At 68.0% G+C, this 14,133-nt stretch overlaps 1 protein-coding gene across 2 annotated transcripts in view; it reads left to right on the top strand.

Moving 5' to 3' along the window:
- Positions 1-12,418, top strand: part of INTS3 (integrator complex subunit 3) — a 67,325-nt gene extending 54,907 nt beyond the window's left edge. For both annotated transcript variants that reach the window (XM_074980720.1, XM_074980721.1), the window contains exons 22-30: positions 323-391; positions 2,829-2,904; positions 5,642-5,755; positions 6,116-6,164; positions 8,174-8,341; positions 9,876-9,976; positions 10,413-10,485; positions 11,009-11,165; positions 11,494-12,418. In XM_074980720.1, coding sequence (XP_074836821.1) covers positions 323-391; positions 2,829-2,904; positions 5,642-5,755; positions 6,116-6,164; positions 8,174-8,341; positions 9,876-9,976; positions 10,413-10,485; positions 11,009-11,165; positions 11,494-11,571 — 885 coding nt within the window. In that variant the 3' untranslated portion in view covers positions 11,572-12,418. The remainder of the gene's footprint in view (positions 1-322; positions 392-2,828; positions 2,905-5,641; positions 5,756-6,115; positions 6,165-8,173; positions 8,342-9,875; positions 9,977-10,412; positions 10,486-11,008; positions 11,166-11,493) is intronic.
- The last annotated feature ends 1,715 nt before the right edge of the window (positions 12,419-14,133 follow it).

Here is a 14,133-nt window from a genome sequence, read left to right as displayed (position 1 = left end):
TCTGTAAGCCCCCCGCCCCACTGTTTGCTGTCCCTTGGGCTGGGTGCGCCCCCTGCTGTGCTCAGGGAGGAATGCAGGGGACCCACTCCAGCAGCCTTTGCCCCAGGTGGGCTGCTGCTGTCGGGGCGGGGCGGGTCTCTTTCGGCTTCACCCTGGACACGGGAGCCAGCCTGGCCCAGAGTTCTGGGTTGGTCTGTGCGTGAGGGGTGCCCAGAACAGCTGGCTGCCGGGCACAGCTGGGGCAGCTGCATTGCCCCACTGGGAGGCTGTGCCCATCCATCTCTGCCTCTGCTGAGCCCTGCTCTGCTTGCACCTCTTTCAGTTCCCCGACGAGACCCTGCGGAGCGGGGAGCTGCTGAACATGATCGTTGCGGTCATAGACTCGGCCCAGGTAGGAGCAGGCGCAGCGTTCCTCTCCTCTGGCCCACGGAGCTGCAGAGAGGCCAGGAGGGACATGCCCCACCCAGAGCCAGCTGCCACCTCTTGGGTGGCCTTTTGCACCCCTTCATTGAAGGGGGAAGAGCTCGGAGTTCAGGGGGCTGTGCATTTCCCTGAGGGCCTGGCTGTTACACCAGCCCTGGCACGTGGCAGGAGGTGCAGAGGGATTTGGCTTCTGGCGCTGTGGAGGCGAGGGGGCAGGAGGTGGGTTTGCAGCGATGGCTGCTGCAGAGAGGAGTTGTCAGATTCGGCCAAGAAGTATCGGTTGCCCCGTGTGGCTGGAGGGGCACTTCTCACCCGGAGGGCTGCCGCTGGCAAGCACAGCTGTGCTGCAGACGCCGGTGTGGGCGGTGGTCTGCACAGCAGATGCTGCGACAACTGTGGGTCAGGGTCCTCTGCTGCCCCCCAACTCATGGGGCCCAAGATCTGCAATGGGCTGGCCCGGCTGCAGCTTCTTCCCCTTGCTGCTACCAGGAGACAGCCTGGACGTGCTGTCTGCAGCCCGTTATGCCCAGGTTTGGGCCAGGCCATGCTGGCCTCCGGCCATAGCAGATGTGGCCGTCCAGTGAGCTGAGCCTGGCTTGGAGACTGTCCTGGCAGGACCCTCCCCCCGCCCGCAGTGGTGCTCAGGAGTTGCCATGGCACATGCTGAGAGGAACCCAAAACAGTCCTGGGCGGGGACAAGGGAGGTGAACGCAGCTGCTGGCCAGAGCCAGGGGCTTAGCACTGCTGCAGGCTGGGCGCTGCTGGTAACCCCGGAACTTGCCCTATTTGTACATCAGCCGAGTTTCCCAGCTGGCCCAGCCTTTCCCAGGCACTTGGGCCGGGAGTTTTGCTTGGCAGGCAGTGTGATGGCGTTGGGTATGGGAAAGCTGGAGCCGTGCTGCCGCCAGCTGGCTCTTGGCTGCCCGTGGTCCGTCACCTCTCAGGCACAGGCCTGATTTCCCAGCAGGTGGCAGGCCGGTTTGCTCTCCCTTTCCTCTCATTGCTCCCTGCGTGCCTCCTGTTGCCCTGCGGTCCCTGGCTGGCCCAGCCCGTGGCCCACGAGCGCGTCTCAGAAGCGAGCTGATGGGGATTAGTGACACTGGACGGGGCCCTGTGATAGACATAGCACAGCCAGGGGCCAGCAGTGGGCCGGCCAGAGCACTGGCGTGCTCTTGGCTCTCCTAGGAGGCTGCAGAGCTGTTACTGCTACTAGCCGCGGGGGCCCACGGCTCTGCACAAGCTGCTGGCTCACGTGGATGTGTGGAGCTGATGGAGAGGACGGTGGAGGAGGGGGACACAACAGCACTTCGAGGGGTGGGGGCCTGGGGCCGGGGTGGGGGTTTCAGCAGCGGACGTGAACACGCAGAGGCGCAAGGCTGCCAGAGAGAAGGTGTGGGGGGAGCAGAGGCACGGGGAGTTCCCTGTGAGTGGAGCCAAGGGGATGGCGTGAGCAGCACTGCGTGGCCGGGTTCTGGCTGCGCCGGCGTGAGCTGCACTGCGTGGCCGGGTTCTGGCTGCGCCGGCGTGAGCTGCACTGCGTGGCCGGGTTCTGGCTGCGCCGGCGTGAGCTGCACTGCGTGGCTGGGTTCTGCCCCCTGGCGCAGCATCCCCAGGGGTTCTGGCTGCGCCGGCGTGAGCTGCACTGCGTGGCTGGGTTCTGCCCCCTGGCGCAGCATCCCCAGGGGTTCTGGCTGCGCTGGCGTGAGCTGCACTGCGTGGCTGGGTTGTGCCCCCTGGCGCAGCATCCCCAGGGGTTCTGGCTGCGCTGGCGTGAGCTGCACTGCGTGGCTGGGTTCTGCCCCCTGGCGCGGTGTCCCTGGGGTTCCTGCTGTGGCCGAACTGGGGCAGGGTCTGTGTCCCTGTGCCGCTGGAGGGCTCCTGCCATGCAGAACCGGCTCTCTGCCCCTAGTGGGGCTGAGCCCTGCCCGGAGGGAGCAATGTGGGACTGATTCTTGCTGTGCCCAGGGAGCCAGCTGTGGGTCTCTCCCCTCCAGGTGCTGGGCAGCCCCTCCCTGGCTCGGCCTGCTGGTCTCGCCATGCTTTGTGCAGGAGGCTGGGCTGCCTGGGGTTGGCCTGGGACTCCCTGGATTTCCCTTGGGCCCCTCGCACAGCTGCCGCCCTGGGGAAGTTCAGCCCGGTATCCTGCTGGAGCCGCTTTAGCCGGGGCCTGCTCATTTGTGCCAGAGGGACCAGCCAGGCCAGGGCAGGGCCTCCTGCTGCTCCCTGCGGCCAAGCTGTGGGGCTGGCAGCGCCCGGGGGTACATACAGGGCCTGCCCGGCGTGCTCCTTACCCAGCGCTGAGGATCCTCCCACCCCGTGGCTGTCGGGCTGTCCTAGCGCTTGTGGGGTTACGCTGTGCACCCCGCAGCCTTCCTGCACTCACCACCCCATGCTCTGCTTCCCAGCTGCAGGAGCTGGTGTGCCACGTCATGATGGGGAACCTGGTGATGTTCCGAAAAGACTCAGTGCTCAACATCCTGAGTGAGTAGCAGCCACGGGCGGGGGGTGTGCGGGGATGCGGGGGGGGCGTGGCTGTGACCGTCCAGGCAGCGGCGGGGGGTGTGCGGGGATGGGGGGGAGCGTGGCTGCGATCGTCCAGGCAGCGGCGGGGGGTGTGCGGGGATGGGGGGGCGTGGCTGTGACTGTCCAGGCGGGGAGGGGGGTGTGCGGGGATGGGGGGGCGTGGCTGTGACCGTCCAGGCAGCGGCGGGGGGTGTGCGGGGATGGGGGGGCGTGGCTGTGACCGTCCAGGCAGCGGCGGGGGGTGTGCGGGGATGGGGGGGGCGTGGCTGTGACCGTCCAGGCAGCGGCGGGGGGTGTGCGGGGATGGGGGGGAGCGTGGCTGCGATCGTCCAGGCAGCGGCGGGGGGTGTGCGGGGATGGGGGGGAGCGTGTCTGCGATCGTCCAGGCAGTGGCGGGGGGTGTGCGGGGATGGGGGGGCGTGGCTGTGACTGTCCAGGCGGGGAGGGGGGTGTGCAGGGATGTGGGGGAGCGTGGCTGTGACCGTCCAGGCGGGGAGGGGGGTGTGCGGGGATGTGGGGGAGCGTGGCTGTGACCGTCCAGGCGGGGAGGGGGGTGTGCGGGGATGGGGGGGCGTGGCTGTGACCGTCCAGGTGGGGAGGGGGGTGTGCGGGGATGTGGGGGAGCATGGCTGTGACCGTCCAGGCGGGGAGGGAGGTGTGCGGGGATGGGGGGGAGCGTGGCTGTGACCGTCCAGGCGGGGAGGGAGGTGTGCAGGGATGGGGGGGAGCGTGGCTGTGACCGTCCAGGCGGGGAGGGAGGTGTGCGGGGATGGGGGGGGGCGTGGCTGTGACCGTCCAGGCGGGGAGGGGGGTGTGCGGGGATGGGGGGGAGCTTAGCTGCGATCGTCCAGGCAGCGGCGGGAGGTGTGCGGGGATGGGGGAGCATGGCTGTGACCGTCCAGGCGGGGAGGGGGGTGTGCGGGGATGTGGGGAGCGTGGCTGTGACCGTCCAGGCGGGGAGGGAGGTGTGCGGGGATGTGGGGGAGCGTAGCTGCGATCGTCCAGGCAGCGGCGGGAGGTGTGCGGGGATGAGGGGGCATGGCTGTGACCGTCCAGGCGGGGAGGGGGGTGTGCGGGGATGTGGGGGGTGGCTTTGACCGTGCAGGCAGCGGGGGGTGCGGGGGCTGTGACCGCAAGAGGAGGTCATCTGCTCCCAGGGTGCTGGTGGGGTGGGTGTGGCTGTGGCTGTGACTGTATAGGGGTGGCTGAGGTAGGACAGTGGTGGGTTGTGCGGCTGGGTGGCCGTGGCTGTGAGCCTGGGGGCAGTGTGTGCAGGCTTTGAGGCTCTCCCCCAGAGCAGAGGAGGGCAGGGCCAGGCTGGACCTAGCAGTCCCACCTTCCTTCCCCTGGGCTGGGACGCTGGGCGTTCCCAGGACCTCACCTTCACCCATAGCCCCGCTGGTGGTGGCTATGCCCAGCCTCTCCCTGCAGCCCCAGGGCTGGGCCCTGCGTGTGTTGGGAGACTCAGATAGTTCCGTCACCACTGCAGGAGCAGGGCCCTGAGGTCCAAGCCCCCTGAGTGCTGGCCGGCAATGTGCCCAAGCTGCCTGGCTGAATGTTGCACTTCACGTGCATCCCATGTGCCTTGCAGCCAGCGAGCAGATCACAGGATGGCACACAGCCCAGGACGGCCTGCGGGCTCCCCCACAGCCTGCACGCTGTCCCCAGGCCCTCATTCCCCCGCGCTCCTTGGGGTGCTCGCAGCTAGCAGTGTCCGGGCTGGATGGAAGGCAGAAGCGGTCAGAGGCCCCGAGCCAGTGCCTGGTGAGGAATCTTGCTGGCTGCTCAGCTCAGCTCTGGCCCTGGCTGTAAACCCCAGGATTAAAGTACCTCATTCCTTCCCTCCCTCTGAGCATCTCAGCACCACTCAGGCTCGCCTGGCTGCTGGCGTACTGTGGCCTTCTGCCAGGGCCTGGCACAGGCAGAGCAGGGAAGGGCACCCACGCTCCCCGGCAGACCTCCCGGCCAAGGCTGCCCCTCAGCGTTCCCTCTCAGCACAGAATGAATTTTCTTGTGTGCACCAGTGCAGTGGTGACGTGCCACATGGAGCGTCCAGATTGGTGCACCTGCTGGGTCTTTGGGGGGGGACTCGGGCGGGGCCAGGAATGAGGTGTTTGGGGTGCAGCATGGGGCTCCAGGCTGGCACTAGGGGGTGGGAGTGCACTCCAGGCAGGAGGTTGAGGAGGTGTGTGGAGAAGGGGTCCAGGGTGGGAGTGTGGGGCCTAGGAGGGCACAAGGGTGGGGAGCTGGGTCGTGGGGTCTGAGAGGCAGATGGGGTGTCAGAGGGAGCTCGAGGTTGGAGTTGGCATGTGGGGCAGCTCCCTGTGGTGGGAGGAATCGTGGCTCCGCAGCACCCCCCGGCTGTGGGGCCCGAGCCCCCAGCTGAGGACAGTGTTGTGGGGCTCACGGTGCTGCGGCTCCGGGGGGGCCCAGCAGTGTGTAGAGACGCTTCCCCCTTGCCACGCCACGCCACGCCACAAAGGGCTGGCCAGAACACCAGGCCATGGGCTGAAGCCCCTTCCTTAATCCTGCCCCGGCAGGGAGCTGCTGGCGCCGGGAGAGGGGCATGTTCCCAGCCGCAGCAAATCCATGCGGGGCTCAGTGACCAGGTGCGCGGCCTGGAAGGAGCCCTGCTGTCCTGGGTTTGTGCTTGTCCTCGGTCCCTCCCTCCAGCTGGCACTTTGCTCTCCTCTAGTTCAGAGCCTGGACTGGGAGACGTTTGAGCAGTACTGTACCTGGCAGCTCTTCCTGGCACACAACATCCCCCTGGAGACCATCATCCCCATCCTACAGCACCTCAAGTACAAAGGTGAGCCTGCACTGGCAGTCCCCGCCGAGCCCGGGGGCCTCTCCTGCCCCTGGCCAATCCCACTCCCTCTCCCCAGCCTGGCCCCGTGTGCAGTCGAGTCGCTCTGTATAAAACCCCTCTGTGCCTGGGCCAGGGGTTCCATGCCCAGCATCTGCTGCTGCCCCCCACCCCAAGGGCTGTTAGCAGTGGGGCAGGGAGAGTGGAACGCAGCCCGTGGCTGTCCCAGGCTCCGTGGGCACACGCCACGAGGGGCCTGGGGGCAGGTGCTGGGCAGGTGCCTGCACTTGGGCCCTGGCGCCCCCAGCACTCAGCTGGCTGCCGGCGCTGGGAACAAGCTGAGTCCCTTGGTTTCCTTTGCAGAGCACCCGGAGGCGCTCTCCTGTTTGTTACTTCAGCTGCGGCGAGAGAAGTACGTATGGGGGAGTGCAGTGAGCAGGCCCTGCCCTGCCCTGCCCTGCCCTGGGGGCTCCCAAAGGAGGGAGCAGCTCTCCTGGCTAATGGGGGGCAGGGCAGGGCCCAGAGGACACTGCCCACAGGCGGTTTGCTGTGGGATCAGGGGCTCGGTGCAGTGTGCTGAAGGGTGGAGGAGGGCGGCCATTGGGGGTGCCCTGCACATTGGCCCCCCGAGCACCAGCACTCAGCTGTGCTCCTCTAGCGCCTTGCGACCAGCGGATGGAAGGTGGAGTATCTCTGGCAGTGAAACCGGGGCAGCCGAGATCTCCGCAGTGCGGCTGTGCACCCTCACGTGTGGGGCTGACATGCGGATGGCTCGGGGGGTTGGCCCGGCTCTGAGCAGGGCTTGGGTGAGAGAACCTCCTGCCGTCCTCGGCTCTGGTTGTGCAACCCAGCTGCACGCCAGCCAAGCCGCCCACTCCTGACAGGGTGGTTGGGGGACCGGGCTGGGTGCTGGGCGTTCCTGGCAGGTGCCCTCCAGAGGGCCGGGGCTCCACAGTTAGCCACCCTGTGACCGGAGGGGAGTGCTGTGACTTAGGATGGCCCTGCTGCCCTCACCTGAACAGAGGCCAGCTTGGCTGGGCCTCATCAATGTCCTGGTCTCCTCTCTCCCTGTCACGCTGGGCCTGGCACTGACTTGGCACCAGCCCCACTGCCAGGCAGGGCTCGTTGTGCCCTCCTCCCCTCGCATCTCTTCTGGGGGCTGAGGACATGGCAGGCAAGGGGCCTGGCCTCGAGTCGGTGGTGGCCTTGGCAGCTGGGGTGGCACCCTCGCTAGTTGCTTTCCCCACGCCGGCGTTCGCTGTGTGCTGAGTGTTGGGCGGCCGCCCAGGGAGATGCCAGCGCTGCCCCGCAGAGTGCCCACAACCAGCCTTGTTTCTGCAGGCAGTGCACATTGGCACAAGCCTCGCACACAGAACAAACGTGCTCAGCACACGGCTGGAGGGAGCGTTGCCCCAGCTGTACCCGGGGGCAGTGGCCATCCCCCACCTGCCGGGAGCTGTGGTGCTGAGCGAGGACGTGCTGTGAAGGCTGGTTGCCACTTGCTGGCTCCCCCGCCAGGCACATGGCACCAGCCGAGAGGAGATACTGGGCCAATGCACTGGGTCGAGTGGCAGCAGAAATTCCCTGATGGCTCTGCCAGACACCACTTGTCCAGAGTACACTGGGTAGCTATGGGGCGAGCAGGGCACCAACTGCCTTTGGGGCAGGTTCCACTAGGCAGGAGACATCCACGCAGCAGAAGGGCTCCCACTAGCACCTCGCTGCAGGCAGCCCCCTCTGGGGCAGGGCGGCTGGTTACACAGGGACCCCGGCCCGGTGCCGAGATGCAGCCGCTTCTGGGGAGGAAGGTGGCAGCTGTGAGGTTATTACCTGGAGTTGAGGTTTGCCAGGACTCTTACTGAAGAAAGTCCTGGGGCGGGTAGTGCCTGTAACGGGAGCAGATGCCACCACAGCCGCCCTGCCTGCAGCCAGAGGCAGCATCCCAGGGAGGAGAAAGCTCTGAGGTGCCGGCAGTGCTGACGTGTGCGTGCTGGCCCGGCTCAGCCTGAGCTCTGGAAGGCAGGGAGTCGGCTGTCATCTGCCTCCCGCGGGGCGCAGTGCTGATCCGGGGGCCTGTGGCTGAGCGACGCGCGCTTGATCTGCAGTGATTAGCGCTGCCCTGGAGCCAGCTGATGTTCCCTGCACTAGCCCAGCCTGGCAGGGCAGTGCTGGAATGCACAGGAGTGGCGGGAGGGTGGGAACGCTGTCTCTGGGGAGCTGCCAGTCTGCTCCGGGGGCCAGTATCCCCAGGGAAGGGCCGTGTCAGCTCCCCGCTACGCCTCGGTGTCTTAGCGCGCCGGGAGCCTGCGAGCCCTGCAGCGGGTTCGGAGCAGGCTGAGCGCTGTGCAGTGGGGCCTGGCTCCGGCTGTGGCTCTCGTGGGCAGGGACAGGCCCTTCCTTCAGCCCTTCCCTCTCTGCCAGGCCCAGCGAGGAGATGGTGAAGATGGTGCTGAGCCGCCCGTGCCACCCGGACGACCAGTTCACGACCAGCATCCTGCGGCACTGGTGCATCAAGCACGACGACCTGCTGGCCGAGCACATCAAGTCGCTGCTGATCAAGAACAACAGCCTGCCACGGAAACGCCAGAGGTGAGGGGGCGGCGGTGGCCCTGCTCCCACGCTCTGCAGGGTGCCCAGGCCAGGGGCTGTGGGGAGGAGAATTCCACCCCTGGGCTGGTGCCTTGGGACAGCTGGCAGGGCAGGCGCCTGGGTCTGCTGCAGGCACAGTGCCTGCCGGGAGGCCGCTGTTGTCTTGGGTGGGCATTGCTCCCAAAGGCCCCGGGCTGGCTCCTTCAGGCTGGACGTGCTGTGGGCTGGAGCGTTCCCCTTCCCGCAGACGTGCTCTGCCCTTGTATCCATGCAGGGAGCCCCAGTACGGCCTTCTGGGAAATCTCCAGCCGGACCTGCCCCGGGGCAGCCAGCGAGCTGCCCTTAGCGGGATCTCTGCGGGGATGGCCCTGGGCCCCAGGCTGGGCCAGCTGGTGCCTGGCACGGAAGTGTGAGGAAGGGGTGGGTCTTGTCTCCCCGGCCCCAGCCTGCACTCAGCGGGTGTGCCGGGTTGCTGCGGGGTCGTGCTCCCCACAGGCTGCAGGGGGTTCTGTGGGCACTGGGCCCTGCAGCTGCCTCCCACACCCGCATCTCAGTGGGGCTCGGCTTGCCACAGGGTCTGCCTGGCCGTCGCTCCCGCATGTGTGCCCAGGCGCTGGCCGAAGGGCCTGGCTGACGGATGCTGCAGGATCCTGGAGCCCTGCCCCAGGCAGCCCGCTCCAGGGTAGGGGGAGCTATCGCGAGAGCAGGGGACTGCAAGCTGCCAGCCCAGCTCCACAGCCCCCGCAGGCCAGCGGAACAGCTACTGGCCTGTCAGTGCCCGGGCAGCAGGGCGGGCCATGGGGCATCTGGCGCTGCGGGGGGGAGGGCAGAGCTCCCTGTTGTGCTCCAGGGCTGCTCGTCCTGGAGCAGAGGGGGCACCTAGTGTCTGGAGGAGGCTCTAACGCGAGCGCAGCAGTCGCAGCCTGGAGACCCGCCGGCAGGGTGGGAGCACCTCCACGCACTGGGCAGTGGTACAACCTCCCCGTTGGCAGTATCCGCCCTGCGGGAACGCCCCCCGCTTGTGCCCCCTTGGGCAGGGGCTGGACACTCCTGCCCCCTCCTCTCGTTTCCCTCATTAGTTAGCAGCTTTCCATGGGGAGGTGAACACTGACCGGTAAGTGGGGCGTTGTAATCCCAGCTAAGAGCAGGCCAGCCAGCTGCCCCCACAGCGCACGGCCTGGCAAGGACGCTGCCTTCCCCAGGAGCGCTGCCGCAGGTAGGGCCAGGCCAGGACACCGGCGCCGAGAGGGCGGAGACTGAGCACCGGGGCAGGTGGCCATGGGCCTGGCACACTGCTGAGAGCTGGGATCAGGTGAGCCTGGTCTGGGTGTCTCACCAGGTGCTAAGCCCACATGGCCTCTGCCTCGGGGCCCCGGTGCCCAAGCAAGCAGGGAGCGCACGCTGTGGGCTGGGGCCTGCCACGGACACAGTGCAGCCAGCCTGAAAGGGCCTGCTGGGCAGGGCAGGGGATCGCCATGTCTCTCCGCTCTGGGCCCAGCCCCAGGGACTAACCCGCTCCCTTGCCCTGCCCCAGCCTGCGCAGCTCGAGCAGCAAACTGGCCCAGCTGACGCTGGAGCAGATCCTGGAGCACCTGGACAACCTCCGACTGAACCTGACCAACACCAAACAGAACTGTATGTGGGGGGCTGGAGAGGGTGGGGCAGCCTGGTTATGGGTTGGGGGGGCGGAGGGGCAGTTCTGCCCAGGGTCTGGTTGCTCCTGGTGCCAGGGAGGGGGGCAGGTGGGGCCCTGAGCTGCTGGCGGGGTGGCACTGATGGGCAGGGGTGCTGCAGGGTCCCCTCTCTTAGCAACACGCTGCTGGGGGGCACTGCACTCTCCCCTCCCCCCCAGGGAAGCGTGGCCCCAGCGTGGCTAGGGACAGCAGAGACTGGCAGGAACCCAGCAGGCTCTGGCCTCTGGCATTGCCTTCACCCCATGCTGGGACCCTGGGCCTGGCCCACCTCCCCTGCAGTTACCCAGTATGGGGACCGAGGCACAGGTGGGCTGTGGTTGGCGTGCGAGGGACGTGCCAATGGGGCACTGACAGCCTCTCCTCTCTTTGCCTGCCAGTTTTCAGCCAGACGCCGATCCTGCAGGCGCTGCAGCATGTCCAGGCCAGCTGCGATGAAGCCCACAAGATGAAGTAGGTGCAGTGGAGGGTGGCTGGGGCTGCTGCCAGGGCCCAGCTTGGCAGGAACCTGGGCTGAGCAGGAAACTCCTGCCCTGGTGACCCCTCACGTCTCAGCCCAAGCACCAGACGCGCCCACTGGGCAGGGCTCAGCCTGTGTGTCCTGCTTCACACGGTTGCTCCAGCCTGGGGGAGGGCATCTCTGGCTGCTGGCTCTGGCCCTCAAACCCTGTCCTCCCACCCTGCACGACACACCCCAGAGAAACCCGCCAGCCCAACCTTGCCGGCGCCCTGCCCCCGAGCTCACCCCGCCGCAGGCCCAGGGCTCCTGCTGTTCCTGGTGTGCTGGCAGCGCCAGGCAGCACATTGGGCTTCTCATGGGCTGTCACCCAGGGGTGAGGGTGGCCAGAGAGCTGGGACAGCGGGGGAGTGACGGCCTGGAGGCAGCAGGGCTGGGGTGGGGGCAGGAATTGCTCCATCCAGCTAGGACCTGAGCAGAGCTGAGGCTGAGCACCCCCCCGCCTGGCTCTCCCCCTAGGTTCAGCGACCTCTTCTCCCTGGCAGAGGAGTATGAGGACTCCTCCAGCAAGCCTCCGAAGAGCCGCCGCAAGGCCGCGCTCTCCAGCCCCCGCAGCCGCAAGAACGTCGCCCAGCCGCCCAACAACGAGGAGGAGTCTGCCTCCAGCAGCGCCTCGGTGAGCGCGCCCCCAGCCTCCAGAGCTGGGCACCTCGGGGAGCCCCAGCCCCACTGGGACAGGGCTCCTGCCATCCTACACCTTCCTCCCCGGTGGGGACAAGCAGCCACTGCCCTCGCATGCCCACTCGGCGGTGCACTGCTGCACCTGGCCCTCCCAGCCACCTCTGCTAGAGCCCGCTGCAGTGGGGCAAGGGTCCTGCTTATCCCCGCCCTGCTGGCAGCACCCACGAGGGCCTCCCCACCCTGGCCCCTCCTTCCTCCCAGGGCGGCCCGGCTTCTCTTCCCACCTGGCGCTGCCCCTGACAAGCTCCCCTGTTCTCCCTCAGGAGGAGGAGGAGACCAAGCCCAAACCCACCAAACGGAAACGGAAAGGCTCGTCTGCAGTGGGCTCGGACAGTGACTGAGGGGCGCGGCCCCCTGCCCAGCCGGCAGCAGCAGCAAGTGGCTCTGGCAGTTCTGCAAAGCAGCTGGGCCAGGCCATCCCTGGGCCAGGAGAGGCACGCACTGTGTATGGCTCCCCACCGTGGGACAGCAGCCCCCAGCCAGCTCCTGGCAGTGCACCCTGGCCCCAGCCTGACTCCGAGTCGCTAGCTAACAGAACTGGCTGACTGGCTGGAGCGAGCGCCAGGCCCAGAGGCGTGTCCCTGAGCCCCTGAGAGCAGCGGGCATGCCAGGCCCCTGCATGCCAGGGCTGGACAGGAGCCAGCTGGCTGGAGAGCAAAGGTTCCCATTATCCTCCAGGAAGCATAACCGACAAGAACTAGCAGCCTGCGTCCAGGTGCTTGTGGGGGGCTCCCAAGCAAACCAGCAGGGAATGCCAGGCCCCCGTGCCAGCACCTGCCCAGCAGACCAAGCACAGCGGCACCCACCAATGGTCCTGGGCCCTGCTGGCTTCGTTCTCACCTGCGAATTTCACCACAGCCCAGCGCCTCGGACCCGTAGCGGCCATTTCCTGGTGCCCTGGAAAGCACAGCCAGCGTGGCTGCCCTCCCTGGCAGAGCACAGGCTGGGGGGGAGCCAGGAAGGAGCCAAACCCCTGAGCAGCCACTACTCCCCTCTCTTCCCTGCAAGCCAGGTCTCCCCACTGGGCCGAAGGACCGGCCGGATGGGCATGCCGGTGCCAGCCAGCTGCCCAGTAGAACTGCTCCGGAGTGGGTGGGTCGCTCCCTGTTTTTCAAAGCGCTTTCCCACGATTCACCTTTTAACATGTTTTTAAAGCTACAATAAAACTGTCCAGTGTTTTGTACAAGGTGCCTGTCTGGCCTGGTGGTCTGTGCCTGGGGGGCGCAGCTGGCACGGCCAAGGCATCCTCTGCCCCAGCGTTCCAGGGGAGGCCTCTTCCACCCACTGCTCTTTGGTGGTCTCCATGGTCGGCCAGTCCCCCTGAACAGCCATCACCTGCTGTGCTGCACACAGGCCTGGCCTGCGGCTACAGCCCTCGGGGCCCTGGTCCCCTGCTCTGACCGCCAGGCCTGGCCCAACGCTGGGGGAGCTGAGAGCCAGGTCTCGGAGGTCCTCTCGTCCACTCAGGGAAGGCAACCAGAGCCCTGGAGTCCAGCTCTGCCGCCTGTGTTTGAAGGGCACAGGAGCCCAATGGTGCACACTGTAGAAATGGTGCCAGCAGCTGCCGGGGAAGGCGCAGGGCACAGCAGGGCCGTGAGCCTGCTGTCGCCTGGGAGCAAGGGCAGGTGCAGGCTGGGTCTGCCGGGTTTAAAAGTGCCCTGGGCTATCCCTGGCGTTAGTAGCCCAGGTCCCACTAAGGGCGGGGCCAGCTCTGTCCCCTCCCATCCGCCACTGCTGAGCTGGGCTGCGAACGGGAAGAGCCCGGCCCCAGCCCGGCCTTGGCCTTGGCAGTAGTTCACAAAGGGCACCAGGGCGGCGGAGGGCTTGGGAACGGCGGCAGCGGAGGGGAGAGTAACAGGGCTGGGCCTGGGGTGCAGGGAGAGGTGACAGCTCCGGTGGTGTGTGCGCCCCAGGGACGGTGATGGACAGGGGTCAGCCCCTGCTGTCAGTGGGGAGCAGGCAGGGCTGCGCCGCAGGAGGCTGGGCACCAGGCGAGATATGTTCATGGAGGATGGGTCCCTCGCTGGCTGCCAGCCAGGCGCGGGCAGGAGCCGGACCCTGGGCCTGTCTGCCAGGAGCAGCATCACTTGATGATTCCCTGGTCTGCTCAGCCCCTGGGAGGCCCCTGGCAGGACCCAGGGCTGGATGGCCCTTGGCTCTGCCCCCATGTGCCCATCGTCCTGTGTGAGCCGGGCCAGGCCCTGCAGGGCAGCAGCAGGCCGGGTGCAGGAGTTTGGGGCCTTGGGCAGTGAGGGAACGGGGGGGGCAGGGGCTAGGCTTGGGGGAGCCCCTGTTGCCCCCTTGCCCTAATGGCCCTGGTGGGGGCTGGTGTTCTGCCCAGAAGGAGCCCACCTGCCCTTTCCCCGACTTCTGCTGCTCCCAGCTGCCAGGGCCCCAGCTCCGGGCTCGACCCCCTTCCTCCCAAGGGCAGGGGCGCGGCGCGGGGGGGGCCGGGCAGTCGCTCTCCTCTGGCCCGCTACTTGAAGGCGGCTCAGGCCGAGGTGGGCCCGGCCAGCCTCGGGCGGGGGGTCGGGGGGCAGCGGGCTGGGAGGGGCGGGGGACCCAGCGCCTGGGAGGGGGGCGGCGGCGGCGCCGGCGCTGCAGGGGGACCCTCCGCGCTGCGCTGCTCCAGCGGATGGCGAGGGTCCGAGCCCCGCCCGGCGCCATGTACTTGGCGCAGCGCGTCGGGCGGCCCCGGGGCCCTGCGGCCCGGCCACACCGCGGCGCTGCTGCCGGCCAAGGAGCCGCGCTTCGCGGGGGCCCGGCTGGGGCTGGCGCGGTGGGTCGTGGCGTCTCCCCTGAGCCCGCCTCGCGCTGGGCCGTGTCCCGGGCTCTCCAGGGTCGGGGGCTGGGCCGGGGCAGACGGGCCCCGGTTCTGTCCGCACCGCGCCCGGCCCCTGCTC

Source organism: Carettochelys insculpta, chromosome 30 (assembly GCF_033958435.1).
Source record: "Carettochelys insculpta isolate YL-2023 chromosome 30, ASM3395843v1, whole genome shotgun sequence".
NCBI lineage: Eukaryota > Metazoa > Chordata > Testudines > Carettochelyidae > Carettochelys > Carettochelys insculpta.
Note: the sequence above shows the minus strand (reverse complement) of the source record. Positions and strands in the feature narration are given on the sequence as shown.